The following is a 24,234-nucleotide window of genomic DNA, read 5'->3' as shown; positions in this document are numbered from 1 at the left end:
AGATATGCTTGTTTGCACTACTTGTACTTTGTCCTTTTTCGCTGTGTATGTGTCTCCTGGTATGTGAGCAAGGCTGTGCTAACGACCAAAACCCTTTGTGTTGGAATAAAATGTCTACGCATTCCTAAGTGGGTGGTTGTTATTTTTAGTTTTCCAGTGTGTGTGTGTGTGTGTGTATGTGTATATATACAGGGAGTGCAGAATTATTAGGCAAATGAGTATTTTGACCACATCATCCTCTTTATGCATGTTGTCTTACTCCAAGCTGTATAGGCTCGAAAGCCTACTACCAATTAAGCATATTAGGTGATGTGCATCTCTGTAATGAGAAGGGGTGTGGTCTAATGACATCAACACCCTATATCAGGTGTGCATAATTATTAGGCAACTTCCTTTCCTTTGGCAAAATGGGTCAAAAGAAGGACTTGACAGGCTCAGAAAAGTCAAAAATAGTGAGATATCTTGCAGAGGGATGCAGCACTCTTAAAATTGCAAAGCTTCTGAAGCGTGATCATCGAACAATCAAGCGTTTCATTCAAAATAGTCAACAGGGTCGCAAGAAGCGTGTGGAAAAACCAAGGCGCAAAATAACTGCCCATGAACTGAGAAAAGTCAAGCGTGCAGCTGCCACGATGCCACTTGCCATCAGTTTGGCCATATTTCAGAGCTGCAACATCACTGGAGTGCCCAAAAGCACAAGGTGTGCAATACTCAGAGACATGGCCAAGGTAAGAAAGGCTGAAAGACGACCACCACTGAACAAGACACACAAGCTGAAACGTCAAGACTGGGCCAAGAAATATCTCAAGACTGATTTTTCTAAGGTTTTATGGACTGATGAAATGAGAGTGAGTCTTGATGGGCCAGATGGATGGGCCCGTGGCTGGATTGGTAAAGGGCAGAGAGCTCCAGTCCGACTCAGACGCCAGCAAGGTGGAGGTGGAGTACTGGTTTGGGCTGGTATCATCAAAGATGAGCTTGTGGGGCCTTTTCGGGTTGAGGATGGAGTCAAGCTCAACTCCCAGTCCTACTGCCAGTTCCTGGGAGACACCTTCTTCAAGCAGTGGTACAGGAAGAAGTCTGCATCCTTCAAGAAAAACATGATTTTCATGCAGGACAATGCTCCATCACACGCGTCCAAGTACTCCACAGCGTGGCTGGCAAGAAAGGGTATAAAAGAAGGAAATCTAATGACATGGCCTCCTTGTTCACCTGATCTGAACCCCATTGAGAACCTGTGGTCCATCATCAAATGTGAGATTTACAAGGAGGGAAAACAGTACACCTCTCTGAACAGTGTCTGGGAGGCTGTGGTTGCTGCTGCACGCAATGTTGATGGTGAACAGATCAAAACACTGACAGAATCCATGGATGGCAGGCTTTTGAGTGTCCTTGCAAAGAAAGGTGGCTATATTGGTCACTGATTTGTTTTTGTTTTGTTTTTGAATGTCAGAAATGTATATTTGTAAATGTTGAGATGTTATATTGGTTTCACTGGTAATGATAAATAATTGAAATGGGTATATATTTTTTTTTGTTAAGTTGCCTAATAATTATGCACAGTGATAGTCACCTGCACACACAGATATCCCCCTAACATAGCTAAAACTAAAAACAAACTAAAAACTACTTCCAAAAATATTCAGTTTTGATATTAATGATTTTTTTGGGTTCATTGAGAACAGGGTTGTTGTTCAATAATAAAATTAATCCTCAAAAATACAACTTGCCTAATAATTCTGCACTCCCTGTATATCTATACTTAAAAAAACAAAGGTTACAGTGTGTGTGTGTGTGCATATATATATATAAGTTCAATGGCATGTGTAGCTGCAGATACATGTGCTATGCATATTCTGCCATCTAGTTTTGGGCTCGTAGTGTTACAAGTTGTTTTTCTTCGAAGAAGTGTTTTCGAGTCACAGTATCAAGTGACTCCTCCTCTTCGGCTCCATTGCGCATGGGCATCGACTCCATGTTAGATTGTTTTCTTTCTGCCATCGGGTTCGGATCTGTTTCTTTTCGCTCTGACAGTTCGAGTCGGAAAAGTTCTAAAACTCGCTAATTCTCGTCGGTATTGTTTCGATTGCGTACCATCTTCCACCGACACTTCGGTACCGTCGGGTCAAACAACTTTACTCGCCCTTCGGGGCGCCCGCGCCCAACTCGGGCCTAGTCGGGCCGACCGCGTGGAAGCCTCATGGCCCGGACCCCATTTGGCTTTTGTCCTCGGTGCCACGCAAAATTTCCCTACACAGACCAACGTCTTGTCTGTAATCTCTGTCTCTCCCCAGACCATTGGGAGAAAAATTGTGAGGCCTGCAGATTCTTCCGTTCTAAGACAGAAGAGCACGAAGACTCGAGATGGCGTCCAAGAGCACTGAACGTCTCGACGTAGAGGAAGAGGTGATCATGCACACGGCAGTCTCCGTCCGAGGGTCCGGCTCCGAACAGGATTCCGAGGAGGACAGACCGATCACGGCAGGACAGCACGTGAGTATGCCTATCCCTGTCCCAGCCAAGCCCAAACATAAGGCCTCGGGAACGCCACTGCCGGAAGACCATGGCCCGACCCATAAAAAAACCTTCGGTGACCAACCAACAACTTCGGCAGCGAAAAAGGCCACGCCACCGAAGCCTTCGGACTCGAGCCGAAGCTCTGTCTCCGAAACTATCAGACATCGATCCTTCAAGTCAAAACCTCGAAAATTGCTTTCAGAGCCGAGGCCAACATCCACTCCCAGCCTTTTGATACCGAAAAAACCAGCTTCGGAGCCGAAAAGCCCAGTTTATACGGAGGAACATGGACTTTCACAAGTACTTAAAGAAAGCCATAGAATCACGGAGGAACACTCACAAATGGAGGATATAGATGAAAGGCAAGCCAGAATTCATATTCACAAGGACACTGGCAAAATTATAACTGCACCTCCTCTGAAGCCTAAGAGGAAATTGGCCTTTCAGGAACAGTTGGACACTGCTCAGCCACCGGCTAAGGTGCCAAAGACTAAACAAAAATCTCCACCTCCTCAATTTTATCCTCCTCAGTCTCCTCCTCATTCTCCTGACTTGCTTGTCTCTCCCCCTACAACTCCCACACCTGTACAATCTCCTGTACATTCATTTGATTCACAGCAAGACAATGTGGATCCATGGGATCTGTATGATCCAGATCCCATTCCCGATAACAACCCAGACTGCAATCCCTCCAAGCCATCACCACCAGAGGATAGTACCGGATATACTTAGGTTTTAGCTAGGGCGGCATCCTACCACAATGTCGCCATGCACACTGACCCCTTAGAGGATGACTTCCTTTTTAACACACTATCCTCTACACACACTACATATCAGTCCCTTCCCATGCTTACAGGCATGTTAAAGCATGCACACCAAATATTCCAAGAGCCAGTGAAGGCTAGGAAAATTACTCCTAGAGTGGAGAAAAAGTATAAGCCACCTCCCTCTGATCCTGCCTTTATTACACAACAATTGCCTCCTGACTCTGTAGTCATAAGCGCGGCCAGGAAAAGAGCGAACTCCCAGTCATCAGGGGATGCACCCCCACCAGACAAGGAGAGCAGAAAATGTTATGCTGCTGGCAAAAGGGGTGGCATTGCAGGCAGCCAACCAATGGAGAAAAGCTAACTCCCAAGCACTGTTGGCTAGATATGATAGGGCCCACTGGGATGAGATGAAAGATATAATACAGCATCTCCCCAAAGACCAACATAAAAGGGTGCAACAAATAGTCGAGGAAGGGCAGGCTATTACAAACAACCAAATCAGGTCAGCCCTAGATTCTGCAGACACAGCAGCTAGAACAATTAACACTGCTGTCACTATACGAAGACACGCATGGCTTAGGTCTTCAGGATTTAAGCCTGAAATTCAACAGGCAGTCCTTAATATGCTGTTTAACCAAAAACAACTTTTTGGCCCCGCGGTAGACACGGCTATTGAGAAAATGAAAAAAGATTTGGACACCGCTAAAGCCATGGGTGTTTTGTATACAACGCAATACAGGGGGTCCTTTCGGAAACCCCATTACAGAGGTGGATTTAGAACCCAAACACCAGAGGCACCCACCTCACAAACAAATTCAACCTACCAACCTCAATATCAACGAGGTGGGTTTAAAGGCAATTACAGAGGCCAATACCCCAGAGGCAGGGGAAAATATCAATCAACCAAACAAGCCTCACAGCAGCCAAAGCAGTGACTTACTCCATCTCTTCCAAACTCACACCTTACCTGTGGGGGGAAGACTGCAAAGGTTCCACAACAATTGGCTACCCATTACAACAGACAACTGGGTATTATCTGTTATCTGCAATGGCTATTGCATAGAATTGGCACAAATTCCCCAAATATTCCACCAAAACCACACAATCTCTCCACCCAACATATCTCCATGTTGCAGGAAGAAGTAAAATCTCTATTACTCAAACAAGCGATAGAGCTCGTGCCACAAGATCAAATAGGAACAGGAGTTTACTCACTGTATTTCCTCATCTCCAAAAATTAGACCAATATTAGATCTCAGAACCCTCAATCTTTGTATCCTGTCAGAACACTTTCACATGGTAACACTACAGGATGTGGTCCCACTGCTACAGCAGCAAGATTTCATTGCAACATTAGACCTCAAGAATGCGTATTTTCACATACCCATCCATCCAGCACACAGAAAATACCTCAGGTTTATAACTCAGGGAAAACATTTTCAGTTCAAAGTGTTACCCTTTGGGATAACAACAGTTCCCAGAGTATTCGCAAAATGCCTGGCAGTAGTAGCTGCCTACCTAAGAAGACAACACATTCATGTCCTCCCATATCTCGTCGATTGGCTAATAAAATCCAACAGCCATACACAGTGTCAAATCCATACACATTATGTAATACAAACCCTACACACCCTAGGGTTCTCCATAAACTACAAAAAATCGCACCTACAACCTGCGCAAATTCAGCAGTATTTAGGAGCCACACTAAATACACAAACAGCACTTGCAAGCCCAAGTCTACAAAGAATACAAGCATTTTGCAATGTATTGACACAAATACAGCCAGCCCAATCGTACACTGTCAAATTTGTCATGAAACTGTTGGGCATGATGGCATCATATATCGCCATTATCCCACATGCAAGACTAAACATGCGGCCTTTACAACAGTGCCTTGCACAGCAATGGTCACAGGTACAGGGTCAACTTCACGATCTAGTGTTGATAGACCGCCAAACATGCATATCACTTCAGTGGTGGAATTCCACAAACCTGAACAAAGGGCGGCCTTTTTAAGACCCTGTGCCTCAGACCATACTTACAACAGAGGCATCAATGATTGGCTGAGGAGCACACCTCAACAATGACAACATTCAAGGACAATGGGACGCCAAACTCAAACAGTTTCATATAAATCATCTAGAATCGCTAGCCGTATTCCTAGCACTCAAAGCTTTTCAGCCTCTTCCCACTCACAAGAACATCATTATCAAAACAGACATGACAACAATGTATTACCTGAACAAACAAGGAGGGGCCCATTCATCCCAACTCTCCCTCCTAGCCCAAAAGATTTGGCAATGGGCAATTCACAACAACATTCACCTGGTAGCACAGTACATTCCAGGGATACACAACCAATTGCCAGGTGTTCTCAGCCAAGATCATCAACAAATACACAGATGGGAAATTCATCACCAAGTGCTTCAACCATACCTTCACCACTGGGGAACACCAGACATAGACCTATTCGCCACCAGCGAAAACGCAAAATGCCAAAACTTCGCATCCAGGTACCCACATCCTCTATCCAAAGGCAATGCTCTATGGATGAATTTATCAGGGATATTTGCTTTTCCCCCTCTCCCGCTCATTCCATTTCTAGTCAACAAACTACATCAAAACAAACTCAAACTCATACTTATAATACCAACGTGGTCACGTCAACCCTGGTACACAACACTATTAGATCTGTCAGTAGTACCACATCTCAAACTCCAGAACAGACCAGATCTGTTAACACGAAACAAACAACTGATCAGGCATCCAGATCCCAAAATACTCAATCTAGCGATTTGGCTCCTGAAGTCATAGAGTATGGATATCTACCACTACCAACTGAGTGTATGGAAGTAAATAAATAAGCAAGGAAACCCACTACCTGGCAGTGTTATGCAAACAAATGGAAAAGATTTGTTTATTACTGTCAATCTAAACAAATTACCCCTCTTTCAGCATCAATACAAGACATTGTAAGTTATTTGCTTACTTTACAAAAGGCAAATTTAGCCTTTTCATTCAATAAAATACATCTCACTGCAATCTCTGCGTACTTGCAAAATATACAACAAAGCTCTTTATTTAGAGTCCCTGTTATCAAAGCCTTCATAGAAGGCTTAAAATGCATTATTCCACCTACAACACCTCCAATACCATCATGGAATCTACACATAGTGCTCACACGACTTATGGGTCCACCATTTGAACCTTTGCACTCATGCCAGATTCAATACTGAACATGGAAAGTTGCCTTCCTAGTTGCAGTTACTTCATTAAGAAGAGTTAGTGAAATCCAAGCTTTCACAATTCAAGAGCCGTTCATACAAGTACATAAACATAAAATTGTGCTTTGAACAAACCCAAAATTTCTCCCAAAAGTTATATCACCGTTTCATATTAATCAAACAGTGGAGCTACCAGTCTTCTTCCCACAGCCAGACTCTGTAGCAGAAAGAGCCCTGATACATTAGATCTTAAAAGACCCTTAATGTATTACATTGACTGGACAAAATCCTTTAGGAAAACCAAACAGTTATTTGTAGCATTCCAAAAGCCACATACTGGTAGCCCTATTTCAAAACAAGGGTTAGCTAGATGGATAGTAAAATGTATCCAAACATGTTACCTAAAACCTAAGAGGCAGCTATTAGTTACACCTAAAGCACATCCCACACGGAAAAAAGGGGCTATAATGGCTTTCTTAGGTAACATACCAATGGCCAAAATTTGTAAAGCAGTCACTTGGTCAACACCGCATACATTTACCAAGCATTACTGTGTAGATGTGTTAGCAACACAGCAGGCCACAGTAGGACAGGCTGTACTAAGAACACTATTTCAAACAACTTCAACTCCTACAGGCTGACCACCGCTTATGGGAGGTAAAACTGCTTTGTAGCCTATGCATAGCATGTTTATCTGCAGCTATACATGCAATCGAACGGAAAATGTCACTTACCCAGTGTACATCTGTTCGTAGCATGTTCCACTGCAGATTCACATGCACCCTCCCACCTCCCCGGGAGCCTGTAGCCGTTTAAGTTCAACATTCACTTGTACATATGTATATAGATAAATATTCCATTTGCATGGACATCTCTTTTCTTTATCACTCCTACCTTGCCCTCTGCGGGAAAACAATCTAACATGAAGTCGATGCCCATGCGCAATGGAGCCGAAGAGGAGGAGTCACTCGATCCCGTGACTCAAAAACACTACTTTGAAGAAAAACAACTTGTAACACATCGAGCCCAACACTAAATAGCAGAATATGCATAGTATGTGAATCTGCAGCGGAACATGCCACTAACAGATGTACACTGTGTAAGTGACATTTTCCATATATATATATATATATATATATATATATATATATATATATCAAACAGCAACACGGTTCGTTAAAAGGCGCCGCGCTCAACGAGTACCGGTGCTACAGCTCTGGGTGAACCAACCCAAGAGTAATTATTGCATCAAAAGTTTAGCCGTGCACTCCACCAGGGTGAAAATAATTCTTGAGTTTTATTTGAAACAAAAAAGAACAGAACAACGCGTTTCGACCGGATGGTCTTTGTCAAGTTCAACAACTAATTCACAAAGCAAGTTCCTTTTATAGTGGAATATATTAAACCCATATAGTGCATTATGGGAACTGTAGTTAAACAAATATTACATACATTAAATACAAATTATCAGGATTCCATGATTTTGCAAACAATCTATTCATAGTGAGAACACAATCATAATTAAATTTCCATATTTTTAAAAATTAATTATCTTACAAATTTACTTCATTTATGTATGATTTCAATCTCGTATTTCTCCTGTTACCTTGATTAACTTTATACTAATACTTTGACTCACTTATTCTGGTGATGCTATTATAGAAATTTTTTATTATTGTTACGAGTTTTACTAATTTGATATAAATTAGAACTTGCTCTAAGAACAAAGAAGAATAAATCAAATTTAATTTTGATTTGTATCCAATGCTCACAATGATAATTAGGATAGTTATTATTTAAGAATTAAGCCGATCAGAGATATCACTGTTGCAATTCATTTATGCTGCTTGAGTTATACACTCATAGATGAACATAAAGTTCCTCATCATTGTTCATCCCTGAAGGGGCCTTAGTTTTCATTCGAATTATAAACTTCGATTCTAATCGCCTTAACTTTCTAACTCGATCCCCTCCTCTTTCATGATCTGGGATATGATCTACACCATAATATCTCAGTGTCCTCCAATCATTCGATGTATGTGTTTGTAAATGTCTGGCTGTCGCATATGTACAGTCCTTGTGAGTAATAGCTCTGATATGTTCAAGGATTCTTTTTTTGAGTGCACAGATTGTACTGCCAATGTACTTCAGACCACAATGACATTCTATTATGTAGATTACAAATTTAGTTTCACATGTAATTTTATGTTTAATGAACCATTCCTGTCCATTTGGTAAGTTAATTTTTTTCTTTCTTTCATTGATTGCCCTATTTTGCATGCTTTACAGGAATTACATTTGACGAAGCCCTTGTTCTCTGCCTCGAGCCAATTGCTCTCTTTTTCTAGCACAAGATGACTTCTAACCAATATATCCTTAATGCTGGGTGCCTTTTTGTATGAGAACAAGGGTTTCGAACCTATTATGGGTCCCAAATCCGGATCTTTGCCTATTATTCCCCAATGTTTGCACAGAATATTTTTAATAAATGTGCTTTCCTTGGTGTATTGCATAATCATTCGCACTCTTTCTTCAGATTCTCTTTCTCTTTTGTTAAACAAAAATTCCTCACGTTTCTTAGATTGAATAATACTCATATTACTCTTGAGGATCTTCTCATTATATCCTCGAGTTTTAAATCTCTCATATGTTTCATCCAATTTTGTTAATAAATCCCTGTCATGAGAACAATTTCTCCTCATTCTAATAAATTCCCCTAAGGGGATACTATTTACCAAGTGTTTGGGATGAAAGCTTTTGCCATGTAGTACACTGTTACAAGCGGTCTCCTTCCGGTACACCGTGGTTTCAATTTTATTATTCTCAACATAGATAGTAATATCTAAGAAATTTATAGATGTTTTACTGGTTTCATAAGTGAATTTTAGACCAACTTCATTATTATTCAGAATATTGAAATACTGCACAAATTCATCTTTTGATCCATTCCAAATTATAAAAAGGTCATCTATGAAACGAACCCACAATAATGCTTTCTCAGCAAATTCCTCATTTTGTTTGTTCCATGCTATCTCCCTTTCCCACCAACCCATCACTAGGTTGGCATAATTCGGAGAAAAGGAGATACCCATGGCTGTACCGCACAATTGATGGTATACCTCATGGTTAAATATAAAGATATTATTCTTTAAACACATCTCAATCATATAAAGTAGCATTTTTGAATGTTCTAATTCTGAGATATTACGCTGTTTCAGAAAATATTCACAGGCATTTAAACCAATTGTATGATTGATAGAAGTATAAAGTGAGATCACATCAATTGTCACTAGGAGATAATTATCATGCCAATTTAGATCTAGTAGTATTTTCAAGAGATCTCCAGAGTCCTTAATATAAGAGCTAAGTGTCTTAACAATTGGAGCTAAATAAACATCTACATAATTAGAGACTCTTTCAAATAATGAATCACATGCCGATACTATCGGTCTGCCAGGTGGCAATGTCAAAGATTTATGAATTTTCGGCAAAAAATATATTGTCGGCATTGTTGGATTCTCCTTTTTCAAATACATATATTCTTCCCGATCAAGTAGCAATTGTTGATGCCAAATGTCTAATTTTGTATGTAACATATTAGTCATATTCTTTATAGGATTTTTCGTCAATTTCTTATATTCAGCTGGATTCTTCAATTGTCTATAGGCTTCCATCATATAATCAGATGTGTTTAAGATAACAACATTACCTCCTTTGTCTGCTGGTTTTATTATAATTTTATTATTAGCCTTCAAATTTTTTAATGCCAGCCGCTCTTTCTTAGTCAAATTTTCTTGCTTTGTGAATTAGTTGTTGAACTTGACAAAGACCATCCGGTCGAAACGCGTTGTTCTGTTCTTTTTTGTTTCAAATAAAACTCAAGAATTATTTTCACCCTGGTGGAGTGCACGACTAAACTTTTGATGCAATATATATATATATATAGACTTAAGAAACCAAAGGTTACAGGGACGTTATAGTTAGGATCTGAATTAACTTGCACATGACCATAGAAATTCAGCAGTTATAGTTGTGGTAAGCGCAAGTAAATATAACTTGTGCCCTATGGTAAATATAACTTGCGCCTCCGCCATGCACAGTTCTCTGCTGTATAATTGTACTGCAAATGTTACATTGATATTATCAATGATGTTATCAAAGTTGTCATGAGTGATGTATTATGTGGGGTAATTATCAGTGCATGGCAAGGGAGCGAGTTATAGTTACCCTAGGGCATGAGTTATAGTTACATGAGCTAACCATACCTATAACTGCTGAATTTCTATGAATTTTGTGCAAGTAAATTCAGATCTTAACTATAACGTCCCTGTAATCTTTGTTTTTTACGTGAATTATTTTGCTTTTTTAAATTCTATTTCCTAACTGTAATGTCTCTCTAACCTATGTTTTTGTCAGTGAATTTCTATGTTTTTTTAAACTTAATATAATTGTAATTACTATATGTTAATGCAACCACTGCCGCGTACTGCCTTTGGAGTTGTGTGGCGGGGTTGGCCGCATGGCCTGGCCTGTGGCCAGGCCTTGCTGCCTCCCCGCTATAACTACCCAACCCCATACTACACACGGTCTTCGGTGTAGTGTGGTAGGGGGTAGCTGCTGGGCCTTGCTGCTCTATACCCACCCAACCCTGCATCACACACAGCCTTTGCATGAGTACCTCAGGGGGCCTGCCAGCTGGTGCTTGGGTCTCTCAGTGGGTCTGTGGGTGGGTGCATTAGTCTCTGAGTGGATGTATTAGTGGATGCATGACTCTGAGTGGGTCTGAGTAGGTATATGTGTGTCTGAGTGGGTCTGTGAGTGGGGGAAGGAATGTCTGAGTGGGTCTGTGAGTATGTACGTGAGGATCTTTGTCGGTCTGTGAGTGTGTCTGATTGGGTCTGTGAATGGGTGCATGAGGGTCTGAGTTGGGTATGTGAGTGGGTGCATGAGTCACTAAGTGCATCTATGAGTGAATGAATTAGTGTTTGAATGAGTCTATACATTGTTTTAAAAAAACAATTGGCAGTATTTGTGAAATCATCGTAACGTCAGGCGGGGCGCCCTGGCGGTTCGTGAATATCATGCTTGGGGGAAATAAACCCTTTTTCTTGACATATTCTACCCATCTAAGGTCCCTCAAAGACCCCTCTATTACAGAAATGGGATCAGGTTACAGCCAGTCTGATCCCTTATGCAACTTTCTGTCATTTCATTTGAGACCTGGGAACTGTTCCGATCAAATAAAATGGAAGGCCGAAACAATCTGCTCAGGTTCTGGCCAGTCAATCACGGCATTCGTATTGGCGCACGTATAAGCCAATTTGCTTCAAAGAATCAGTGTCCCTAGATATAGTAATTTGGATTTCCTTAAATTTCTTGAGAATTAGCAAATAAATTTACACCAAAAAACAAAAAGCTCAGTCTGCCAAATTTTGTGTCATTTCGTCCAGCTGTTCGGGCTGTAGTTGTGTTCAAACTCCTATGGGAATTAAGAGGGGAAACACACTTTTTTGACTCCTCCTTTTTCTTGGCCCCGCTTGACAGATCACCCTGAAACGTTCCATGTGCAACAAAAATCACTAGCACACTTTTTTGGGAAAATTTCATGAAGATTAGTCAAACAACGCCAAAGAGGTCCTAACTATGGCTACTGGCAACCGCACGTAGTTAATATATGTATATAATTTAAATGTCTAACTAATGTATTTTAACATTGGTCTCTATAGGGTGTTACTTGTATCTCTTTGCCTCTGTTGTTTGCTCAGGGGTGTGTTGTAGCACTTCTTGGTGTCCATGTGTGGTGCTTCACTTCAGGGCTAGGCTGAAGTACATTTACAACCGTTTTTGACATGTGTAAGTCTGTTGTGACTTTAGAAGTGTAGTTTGTGAATACCAGTGGTATTATTTTTCTGTAGAAAAGTGTTTACTTTAGCGTGCCCCTCCTTAAAACCATGCATAAAGTTATCTAAACACTTCCCATTTAGTAGTAAGAATTCCTTGTTTTCTAACCACTGTCCCTTGTCCTAACATCTATTGCGAAAATGTATACCTAAGTGTGCCGAGATGTCTGCCATCTTGTCAGTGATCTCTGTACAGAAAAGACAGGAGAAGTGAAGCTTTCCTGCAGTGAAGCTCTCCTGCTGTAGGTTTCTGAATAGCATTTTGTAGTATATTCGTAGTATTACTGTAACTCTTCGTTACGTACTACAAAATGCAGTTTGTGAATAGTTCCCAGTGTTGTGAAGATAACAGTAATGCAATTACATATGATTCTTTTTGTGCAGCGGTTCTGTTGAATTATTTGGTATAAATGTAGAAAATGATCACCTGCCACTTGATAATATTTAGTAGTTTCTGCTTGCCTCCCTATAATGCACTATTGGTAGGAAATCTACGACATCTTAGCAAATATTCTAAAAACTCCTGCAGTTCTGGATTGCAAGGTAGCTTTGCTGGAAGTAATGGAGGGTGGATGGATTACCGTGCATACAGAACCTTGGCAGGACTTGGCTCTGTGGTGGCAACGAGAGACATTGCAATGCACCGGCAAGAGGCTTGCCCTCCGAACCTGCAGGTGTGGCCCAGTGGAATGGACGATTGTGCCAGAGGAGAGAGATGATCTACAAAGGCACGGGTTGTGTAAGAAACCATGAGAGGGTGTGGGGTCATTTGGCGTCAGAGGCTTGGACATTTGAGTAACCAACTGACCGCTAAATCACTGCTTTTTCTTTTATCCCTTTATTCCTTTATTCTTGCTCTGTGTGTTTTGGACATGGGATACTGCTTGTAGGTAACTCGTGCAATGTTTGGTGCTGCAGCTGTGATGTATTGGTAGAGTGGGTATGAAAGCTATAAAGATATATATATATATATATATATATATATATATATATATATATATATATATATATATATCGTTTCTACAGCTTATTTTTATTATTAATATTTTTCAGTGGTATTCAGTAACTAATTTCATTTTTACTTAGGAGGGAAAACAAGCTTCACTGGCAGCAGATTTTTCCATCACCCAGTTCAAGCACATCGGAAGGTTACTAATGGTGCACGGTCGTAACAGCTACAAAAGATCTGCAGCACTGAGTCAGTTTGTCATCCATAGGGGCCTTATTATTTCCACTATGCAGGTAATTGGCGTGATTTCTGAGCAAAATAAATGTGATTCAATATATGCATGCGGCTTTGCTGCCATTACTTTCGCCGGAAACCCTATTGCCTTACATTGGTTGTGTTTTTGTGGATTGTTTCTGATTGGCACACTAAGAATGGACCTATGAGAGTGGGAGGAGCTTGAACTGTACCTGCAGCACCCAGTGAAAGCCAGTGTATTATCCATGCTGCCCTTTCATAACTATATGTAAACAATACGTACACGCTTTCAAAGGTCACATAGCCTGTAATCCCTGCTTCCGGTATGCTACTGTTAACCAGGTACAGGGACAAGCCTGAGCTGGACCAGGGCCACTGGTCTTTAGAAATGTAAACATGGATGTAGAGTTTCTCCAGATGTGAAGAAATATGGTCTTTATTTCCACATTTAAGTAAATGAACTCAAATGAGCCCACGATCAGAAAGACGCCAGTTGGCTTGCAGGACTCTAGGCATTAAGAGCCAGGAATTCTAAGACCCATGGTGACTCTCTCATTCCCATAGTTACAAGATTGAGTGTTACAATGCTTACATAGAATATTACATCACCTTCCCCCCCATAAATAACAAAACCAAAAACTAAAGCAATTATGTTATAACAAAATACCTAACTGAGACATATATACCACAACCCTAATACAATTCAAAATCTTTAAACTTAACCAGAAGTTCTACTGTTTTTAAACCTCCAAATTCGATCTGGTTAGCTCAACCAAGTCATCTTCTTTCTGTTGTTGACCATCAAGAACAACAAGATCATTGGAGGTAGTGAAAATACTTGAATGTTGTTGAGTGTCAAGAACAGATTTATCAAGAATCAGGAACGTTCCTTGAAGACACACAGACAAATTGTTCAGAACTTCTCTTATCCTGGATAACATCAGTGATCAACATAGATTGATCTATATCATTGTAGGTACATGTTTCAAAGTATATATCAGCTTGAGCATCTGTAATAGGAATCACTCTGTTTCTATTCCAGCATCCCTTCTTTTGAAGCAAAACAGCAGATTTACTTGTTCTGATTTCTTTGACAGGACAAGTAAACTTTGATTCTCCAGTATTAGGGTATCTTTCATAGATTCACATGCTTGACTCATTCCCCGTCGTCGAAGTGGGAGTCCCACGGTACATAGAAAGCAATAAATAGAGAAAAACCTCTCTTTTCTTTTTTTTTTTTTTTTTTTTTTTTTTTTCATTGAAGTCAATAGGAAAAAACATCTTCAATTGTAGAACTATCAGCCTCTTTAGAAAGAGCCCAAACTTCAGCCAATCAGGCGCGACCACCCTCTTAGAACCCTCAGCACAGAGGCTCAGTCTGTCAGATTTTCTACCGCACGTCGTGTGTAAGGGAGTCTCCCTGAGCTCTGCTCAGTTTTCCATCTCTTCAAGAGAAATCTTTAGAGAATTTCAATTCAGTTTTTTCTTCAAGACTTTTTTCCATCATGTCTACAAGAAAGGGCCTTTTTAGACCTTGTGGGACCTGTGGCAAATTAAGACTTTATTGTGAGGACCCTCACAAGGAATGTATCTATTGCTTACATCCAGAGCATAAGGTCAAGGACTGTAAGATCTGCAGGACCTTTCCTAATAAGACTCTGAGGGACAGAGAAGCCAGGCTCCTACTTTGGCTCCAGAAAAAGAAGGCAAGAGAAGCTCTTTCCGAAGAAGACAGTGACACAGTGACCTCAAAGAAAAGAAAGAGGTCTGTGGAGAGCCTATCCCCTGCAAGCGCTAAGTCAGCCAAGAAGCTGCATGCTTTTAAGGACACCGGGGATCTACCTTCAACATCTAAGGTAGCAAGTGGCAGGGTTCACTCAGAACCATCAACACCTGCTTCTTCTTCAAAGAAGCTTAAAAAGCCTTCCAGTTCTCTGTCTCCGTCGACGTCCAAAAATTCTACACCGTCGACGACACCGTCGACGAGCGCTCCGTCGACGACAGCTCTACCGGTGACGACGACTACGATGACGGCTACGTTTACAGCCCCTCCGTCTCCGATGATAGTGACTTCATCTCCGCTGTCGTCTACGACGATAACATCGGTGAGCCTTAAGTATGGTCCATCGTCGTCGCACACCTTAAAGATCATTAAGAAGCCGTCGACGGGTAAGAAGTTAAAATCTTTACCATCGACACATTCATCGATGAAGAGGTTCAGGAGGTCGCCGTCGCTTTCGCCGACGAAGATCCCGTCGACGCACCGGATAGTGAAAACTCCGTCGTTGTCAACCCCGTCGACGGGTGACGCAGTGACATTGGCTTCGTCAACGACTACTTCGTCGACGATGATACCACCAACTACACCGACGGTCCCGTCGACGCCTGCTCCGTCGACGCCCGCTCCGTCGATGCCCGCTCCGTCGACGACAGCTCCGTCGACGACAGCTCCGTCGACGGGTCATTTTCCTGGAACATCACCTTACCTTCCGCAAAGGATTTTGCCTGTACAAGTAAGGTCCTCAATATTACAACCATCGCATACATCGCCCAGCAAGGTTACACCCGTCCCTCCGCAGCATCTTTTTGCGGATGATGATGATGATGGCGATGGATACTCGGATGACGGATTTTTCCCGGTAGCGCGTAGTCCGTCCGAACTACGTATAAAATGCCAAGAAGAGGATGAAGAGGAGGATCTTCAGCAATTTTCCCACCAACAGGATCAGGGACATTTCGAGCAATCAGAAGAGACAGTACAAATGCCGGTATCATTAATTAACAACCTTCAGCAAATGATGCAGGACTATTATGCAAGGTTTCCACCGCCTGGTTCTTCCACACCGGTGCAACCTCAGCAGACACCAGTGTCCACTCCGGCTAGACCTTCCACATTTCCAGACCCTATCACAGTACCTCCTTCTGTTCAGAGCATTGGCTCACCGTCATCCGAAGAGGAACGGGAAGAAGGGGAGATACAAGATTCAGACTCTTTAATACCGGAATGGGATGAGTACCAGATTCAGACTCCATCTCCATCTACACCACCGCCGGTGGACTCTCCTCCGCAGGACATTGGAGGTTTCCATTCTGTCATGGAGAGAGCTGCCAAGAGATTCCAGCTACCGATTACGTCTAAACAATCAGATTGTTTTCTTTATGACTTTAAAGAGGACACAAGAAAATCAGTGAGGGCCATTCCCATTGTCGACTTCATCTGGGAAGAAGGCTTAAAGGTCATGCAGACTCCGTCCTCCATTCCTGCAGTCTTGCCCAGGCTAGAAAAGAAATATAAGGCACCTGACAACTCCCCAGCATGTCTAATCAGCCACCCTAAACCGGATTCGGTTATCTCCCAAGCAGCCAGAGAAGATCCAGGAATCCGTCAGCTTCTCTGACCGCACCTCCAGACAAGGAAGGACGGCGTCTGGACTCCATAGGTAAAAAAATTTCAACCATGGCTGCCACCACTGTTAGAGCCGCCAACTCTCTAGCAATACTGGGGAGATACGATCGTCAGATGTGGTCTGACATGTCACAATTCATTGACATGATACCTGAATCCAGTAGAGCAGAAGCACGCAGAATTCTTCAAGAAGGAGAAAAGATTTCGGCCGAAATCATAGACTCTGCCATTGATGTCTCTTCCACAGGTTTTAGACAATTGGCCGGTGCTGCGGTTCTCAGACGCCAAGGGTGGCTAAAGGCTACCTCTTTTAGGCCAGAAGTTCAGTTGAAAGTTCTAGACATGCCATATGATGGAGAACTTTTATTTGGAAAACATGTCGACGATGCATTGCAGTCGATCAAGTCAGACACTGAAACAGCCAAATCACTTGCAGCGCTTCAGTACAAGAGGCAACCCTTTCGAGGAGCGAGAGGGAGAGGTACTTTTTCTCACAGAGGAGGCTTTCAACAATATAGACCGTACTCCTCTTACTAAGGCCAATATCGCTCAACGTATGGCCAGCAACAACAGCATTCCTTTCGCCAGCAAACATCGGCTCGCTTCAGACAGCAAACAAGAGGAAAATCTGCTTTCAGACCCAAGGATACGACTAGAAAACAGTGACCCTCATCAAATGCCTGCACCCAGCCCCTGCACCAACACTCGTATAGGGGGCACAATTTCCGGGTTTCTGCATCAATGGTCCAAAATAACAACAGACAGATGGGTTTTGGATATTATCAAGCGGGGGCATACACTAGAATTCAACCAGTCTCCTCCTCAAGTACCGCCAGGAGGCCCCCCGCCAGCCCACCTCAACGAGCTTATGGAACAGAATGCTATCTTAATGAGCAAGGGAGCAATAGATATCGTACCAAGAAATCAGAGGGGAATAGGTTTTTACTCCCGTTTTTTCCTTATCCGGAAGAAGAACGGAGATTGGAGACCTATTCTCGATCTTCGATCGCTCAACAAATACCTCAAGAAGCAATCTTTTCGCATGATCTCTCTTCAAGACGTTCTGAGCCTCCTCAATCGAGGGGATTTTATGACCTCGCTAGATCTTCAGGACGCATATTTTCACATTCCAATTCACCCCAATCATCGGAAATTCTTGCGGTTCAGGGTCGCAGGCATTCACTACCAGTTCAGAGTACTTCCATTTGGCCTCAAGTCGGCTCCAAGAGTGTTCACCAAGGTTTTGGTGCCAGTGGCAGCCCACCTCAGACAATTAGGGGTACAGGTCTTCCCTTACCTGGACGACTGGCTAATAAAAGCACGTACAGCGTCGAAGGCTGCCAGAGATACGGAAACATGTCTCTCCCTTTTCGGAGCTTTGGGTTTGTCGGTCAACTACCCCAAGTCTCACACAGAACCCACTCAGAACATCACGTTTCTAGGAGCCATCTTGGACACTTTACAAGCAAAAGCCTTTCCTTCACAGGACAGAAGACAGAGACTTCGAAACTTAGCAGCTCGGCTCAGCAGAAGAAGGTCCGTTTCAGTACGGACTTACAAGTCTTTTCTAGGGATACTATTGTCATGCATTCCATTGATAAGGAACTGTCGCCTCCACATGAGGACTCTTCAACAACAACTAGACAACCAGTGGAAACAGACAGAAGGCTCTTTCGACGAGCTAGTACAAATCACCCCTGCAGCGAAACAGGCTTTCACGTGGTGGAAAGAAACTCCCCTAGTCTCAGACGGGCTGTCATTTCTGAAGGACAGGACCATGCACATAGTAACAACGGACGCATCCCTGGAGGGATGGGGTGCTCATTTACAGGATCTTTCCGTGAGGGGAAAATGGTCTATGCAAGAATCAACTCTCCACATAAACGTATTAGAGCTCAGAGCGGTGTTTTTGGCACTCAAGTCCTTCCTCATGAACATCAAAGACTCCTCAGTGTTGATAAGGACAGACAACACCACGGTCATGCAATATATCAACAAACAAGGAGCATTATCCCTGGAAGCACAGGAGCTGTGGCATTGGGTAACTCAGCATGGAATCACCATCCGAGCAGAACATCTCCCAGGGATCACCAACATCTGGGCAGATGCCTTGAGCAGGAGTCGAACCAGCTGCCACGAGTGGGAAATCAATCAGTCGGTTCTCAACAATCTCTTTCACCTTTGGGGCAAGCCCACCATAGATCTATTCGCGACCAAGGACAACAAGAAATGCCGACACTTCGCAAGCTGGCATCCGCAGAGGGGTTCGAGAGGGAATGCGTTTTTGATCAGATGGTCAGGGATTTATGCATACGCTTTTCCCCCGCTTCCACTCATCCCGAGACTTCTGCTAAAGATGAAGAGGGAACGATGCAGGATTCTTCTAATCGCTCCGAGATGGCCACGCCAGTTCTGGTTCACAGAACTTCTATTGCTATCGGAACAACCTCACATTCGGCTGAAGGCAATTCCGGATCTGCTAACAATGAGCCAGGGTCAGGTTCGTCATCCCAACCCGACATCTCTTCGTTTATCAGCCTGGCTCCTGAATTCTATGAATTTGATGGTTTGAATATTCCTCCGGAGTGCAGAGAGATACTTGCCTGTGCCAGAGCCCAGTCTACAAATCGCACATACAAATTCAAGTGGAAGAGGTTTTGTTTGTGGTGCGCTGCTTCCAGCATCCATCCTCTGTCATCATCCCCTGAACAGATTTTGCCATATTTACTACATTTCGCCAAATCCGGTCTTTCGCATTCATCGATTAAAGTGCATTTGGCTGCCATATCTCGTTACAGACGGACCCCTCAGTCACCTTCACTATGGTCTGCCAGAATAATCAAACAATTTCTTAAAGGTTTGTTCAGAAAATATCCACCAATTCACCGTCCTGCACCACAATGGCATCTGAACATTGTGCTCTCCCAATTAATGAAACATCCGTTCGAGCCTATTCATAGAGTGGATTTGAAGTTCGTTTCTTTTAAAACGGCCCTTCTTTTAGCCTTGACATCGGCAAGAAGAGTCAGTGATATCCAGGCATTTACAATTTCTCCGCCTTTCCTTCAATTCAAGCCGGAGGTGGTCATTTTAAGAACAAATCCAAGGTTTATACCTAAAGTTCCATCATCTTTTCACTTAAACGAACCAGTAGTTCTGCGAACATTTTTTCCAAATCCTCAAACGGCAGCTGAACGAGCTCTGCATTCGTTAGACATTAAGCGCTGTTTAAAGTTCTATATAGATAGAACAACTGCTTTCCGTAAATCTGAACAGTTGTTTATCAGCTTTGGAAAGGTCAATCGTGGTAGCGCAGTTACTAAACAAACTATAGCGCGTTGGATTTCTGCTGCCATTCAGTTGACCCACCAGTTGGCGGGAAAGCCATTATCATCTAAGGTCCGGGCGCACCCCACTAGAGCAGTTTCCACTTCCACGGCTCTGTTCGCTGGAATTCCTTTGGACCAAATCTGCAAGGCAGCGACATGGACACGTCCTCATACTTTCACCCAGCATTACTGCCTGGAAGCTACGGACAAGGTGGATGCTGCGATAGGACAAGCGGTTTTGCGCAATTTGTTCACATAAGGTGAGCCTATAAGCCTTACCCTCCGTCCTCTGTGTCTCATTTCATATGTAATTTAGAGTATATCCTTCTTATATGCAGTTAGAGGTACTCATATTTTTCTTTGCTACATGGAATATATATATATGTATATGTATAAATGTTTATATATAGATTTGTATATAATGGATGAATACTACATGTACTGGAATGGTTAGCTCTTAATTTGCAGATTTAATCGCTTATATACATTCAGTCAACATGCAATATATTTATGCATTCTGTTGGTACTACAAGAAAATAATAATTTATCCATTTACTGCTGACTATTCTGATTCAAGCATGTGAATCTATGAAAGATACCCTAATACTGGAGAAGAAAATAAGTTACTTACCTGTAACTGTAGTTCTCCAGTATTGGTATCTTTCATAGATTCACATGCGACTCACCCTCCTCCCCAGAGAGGCTCACCTTCTGGAATTTTTTCCTGTGTACACTAGTGCGGAGAAATCTGACAGACTGAGCCTCTGTGCTGAGGGTTCTAAGAGGGTGGTCGCGCCTGATTGGCTGAAGTTTGGGCTCTTTCTAAAGAGGCTGATAGTTCTACAATTGAAGATGTTTTTTCCTATTGACTTCAATGAAAAAAAAAAAAAAAAAAGAGAGGTTTTTCTCTATTTATTGCTTTCTATGTACCGTGGGACTCCCACTTCGACGACGGGGTATGATTCAAGCATGTGAATCTATGAAAGATACCAATACTGGAGAACTACAGTTACAGGTAAGTAACTTATTTTCTTCCACCTTCATAACTCTATTAGTTTTTTTTTTTATTGAAACCCAATCATTAATGTTAACATCTTGGACACTTTTTCTTTTATCAAAGTATTGTTTCTGTATGTCTTTTCTATATCACACTACATCTCTAACAGCTTTGTCAATGGTTATCTGATCATTTATGATCGTGGTAGTAGACTGTAGCCATCTGGGTACAAGTGTCGTCCTGACATCCCTGTCACGTAAACTATTAATCAGAGAGACCCCAGTAGTGGAATGAGGTGTTGTTAAATATGCCCACATCTTCTCATCCAAAAACTTCTCTACATCTAAGTTGTCTGAAAGAACAGTTTGAACTCCTTCCTTAATAAAAACAGTTTGCTCTCTCAACTAGTCCATTGGAAGATGGATTATACTTAGCGACTTTTAAATGTTTGATATCCAAATTTAGCATACGTTCATTCATTTCTCTTGAAACAAAAGGCATTCCATTATTAGTTACAATGAATTGAGGATTTCCCTCAACACAGAAAACCTTTTTTAAAAACTCTATTGCAGATTTGGTATTAGATGCATCCACAAAATCATAGTAGATCCATTTTGAATAGTAATCCACTACCACTATTACAAATCTTTGCTGTCTAGGTAGTAAGTCGAATGGCCCCATGAAATCCATGGCCACCTTAACCCAGGGCCCTGCTGGAAGAGGTACTGGAAAAAGAGGTTTGTTATATGTTTTCCAGTGTTTATCAGATACAACGCACTTTGAACCCTTCTGGATCAATGTTGAAACACATTTTTGTATCCCTGGCCACCAAAAATACTGTTTCAGTTTTTTGCAGGTAGATGAAATACCTAAATGACCAGTGTGTTCCATCATCATGATACGTTCTCATAAACTAGTCGGTGGAACAAAGAAACAATCTCTCAGACATATTTGATTCTCACATGACAGTTCTGCTGACACTTTTGCAATGCATCTCAATTCTTGTGTCAATGATTTCTCAGAGGGCCAACATACCTTTAAAAAATGAAAAACATTCTGTAGCGTTTCATCCTGCTGTGTAGCTAAAAGCCATTCATCCTCTGTGATCTCACCTTCACAGACAGAAATTACATCAGTGGCTGCAGCTACACAATCCTCTACGCAATTTTTCAGATCACTTGTGTTAGATAATGGTAAACAAGACAAGCAAACTGTATGATAGTTTTTACCTCCTTGCACATATTTGATTGCAAAATTATACTCTTGTAGTTTTGACAATAAGCAAACTAATCTTGAAGAAGCTTTGCCTAGACCGTTACCGCTTAGAAGAAAAAAAGAGGTTTGTGATTAGTAAACAATTGGAATGCAGTGCCCCACACAAACGTTTAAATTTTTTCTACCGCCCATACACAAGCTAAAGCTTCCCTTTCAATTGTGATATAATTCATTTTAGTCTGGGAAAGTGCTCTACAGGCAAAAGCTACAGTCCTTTAAACTCCATCTTCCCACTGAACAAAAACTGCCCAGGCCTTTTAAGCTGGCATCCACTGAAATTAAAGATTTCCCCAAAGGTTCATATGATTGTAGTGCAGGAGCTTTGATAACCAATTATTTAATATTTTCAAATTTTTTATTAATTTCTTCTGACCACACAAATTTGGTACCTTTCTTTAAAACTGAACGTACCGGTTGCACTTGAAGAGCATAACCAGGTATAAATCGTGCATAGTATTCGCAAGAACCTAAGAAAGATCTCAGGGTGTCCTCATCAGTGGGAGGGGAAGCTTTTCCTATAGCTTCTACCGGGCATAGTATTCGCATAAACCTAACAAAGATCTCAGGGTGTCCTTATCAGTGGGAGTGAAGCTTTTCTTTTAGCTTCTACATTACATTCTTTGGGTCTTATACCAGAACTAGAAATATTATGTCCAAGATACTATACTTGCATTTCTAAATTTTCACTGTCATACCCCTTTTTTAAAGTATGGAATACTCTTTTCAACACATTCATATGTTCCTTCTAGGTTTTGGTGTGCATTAGGATTTCATCCTGGAACACTTGGACATGAGATTATTCTTTAAACAAGTTATCTATTAACATTTGAAAAACACTTGCAGCTGATGAAAGTCCAAATGGAACCTTTAAGTATTTATAAGCTCCATAAGGTGTGACAAAAGTTGTTAGAGATTCTGACTTTTCTTTGAGAGCAATTTGGTGATAAGCTGCATTTTGATCAATGGTCGAAAAATACTTAGAATACCCAGTGTTTGCCACCATTTTCTGTATACGGGGTAGTGGGTGACAGTCTACTAAGATATTTTGATTTAGTGACCTCAAGTCAACGCATAATCTTAAATCACCAGATCGTATCTTGGGAAGCACAATCGGAGAAACCCATTCTGATGAGTCGCTAGTAGTAATTACACCTTCAGAAATAAGTTTTGCTAACAGAAACATTCTGATTGCTCTCTGTGTCATCATCTAGAGTTAAGAGTACACAGGAGAAATTCTGAGTGCACTCTTGAACTCCATTAGGTTCTTCCACCTGGCTGACGTGGATCTTGACTCTATTAGATGACTTCTGACCTCCCCCACTGACTGCATGAAAATGACTTTTTTAAAAAAAAAATTAGTACACGTTTTACCAATTGCTGGACATAACGAATAATTTCTTATGTGATTTTTCGAACCACACCTATAACACATTTTCTTTGCCCCTCCTCTAGAAGGTGGTTTCAGTCTACTGAATGCACATGTTTGGGATTCCTCAGTAATACAATTAACTGGAGGTAAACCTGTTAATAAAGTACTCTGTTCATTTTTATGGTTGGCCATGACTTGCGTGGTTAGAATGGACCTTTCAATACTCTTGGAAATATCAATAGT

General features: G+C 41.7%; 1 protein-coding gene across 2 annotated transcripts in view; it reads left to right on the top strand.

The window, feature by feature from the left end:
* ATP9B (ATPase phospholipid transporting 9B (putative)) overlaps positions 1 to 24,234 on the top strand; it is a 2,250,419-nt gene that overhangs the window by 2,142,605 nt on the left and 83,580 nt on the right. For both annotated transcript variants that reach the window (XM_069219789.1, XM_069219790.1), the window contains exon 24: positions 13,498 to 13,653. In XM_069219789.1, coding sequence (XP_069075890.1) covers positions 13,498 to 13,653 — 156 coding nt within the window. The remainder of the gene's footprint in view (positions 1 to 13,497; positions 13,654 to 24,234) is intronic.

This window comes from Pleurodeles waltl, chromosome 2_2 (genome assembly GCF_031143425.1).
Source record: "Pleurodeles waltl isolate 20211129_DDA chromosome 2_2, aPleWal1.hap1.20221129, whole genome shotgun sequence".
Taxonomy (NCBI): Eukaryota; Metazoa; Chordata; class Amphibia; order Caudata; family Salamandridae; genus Pleurodeles; species Pleurodeles waltl.
This window is presented reverse-complemented; position numbering and strand designations above follow the sequence as displayed.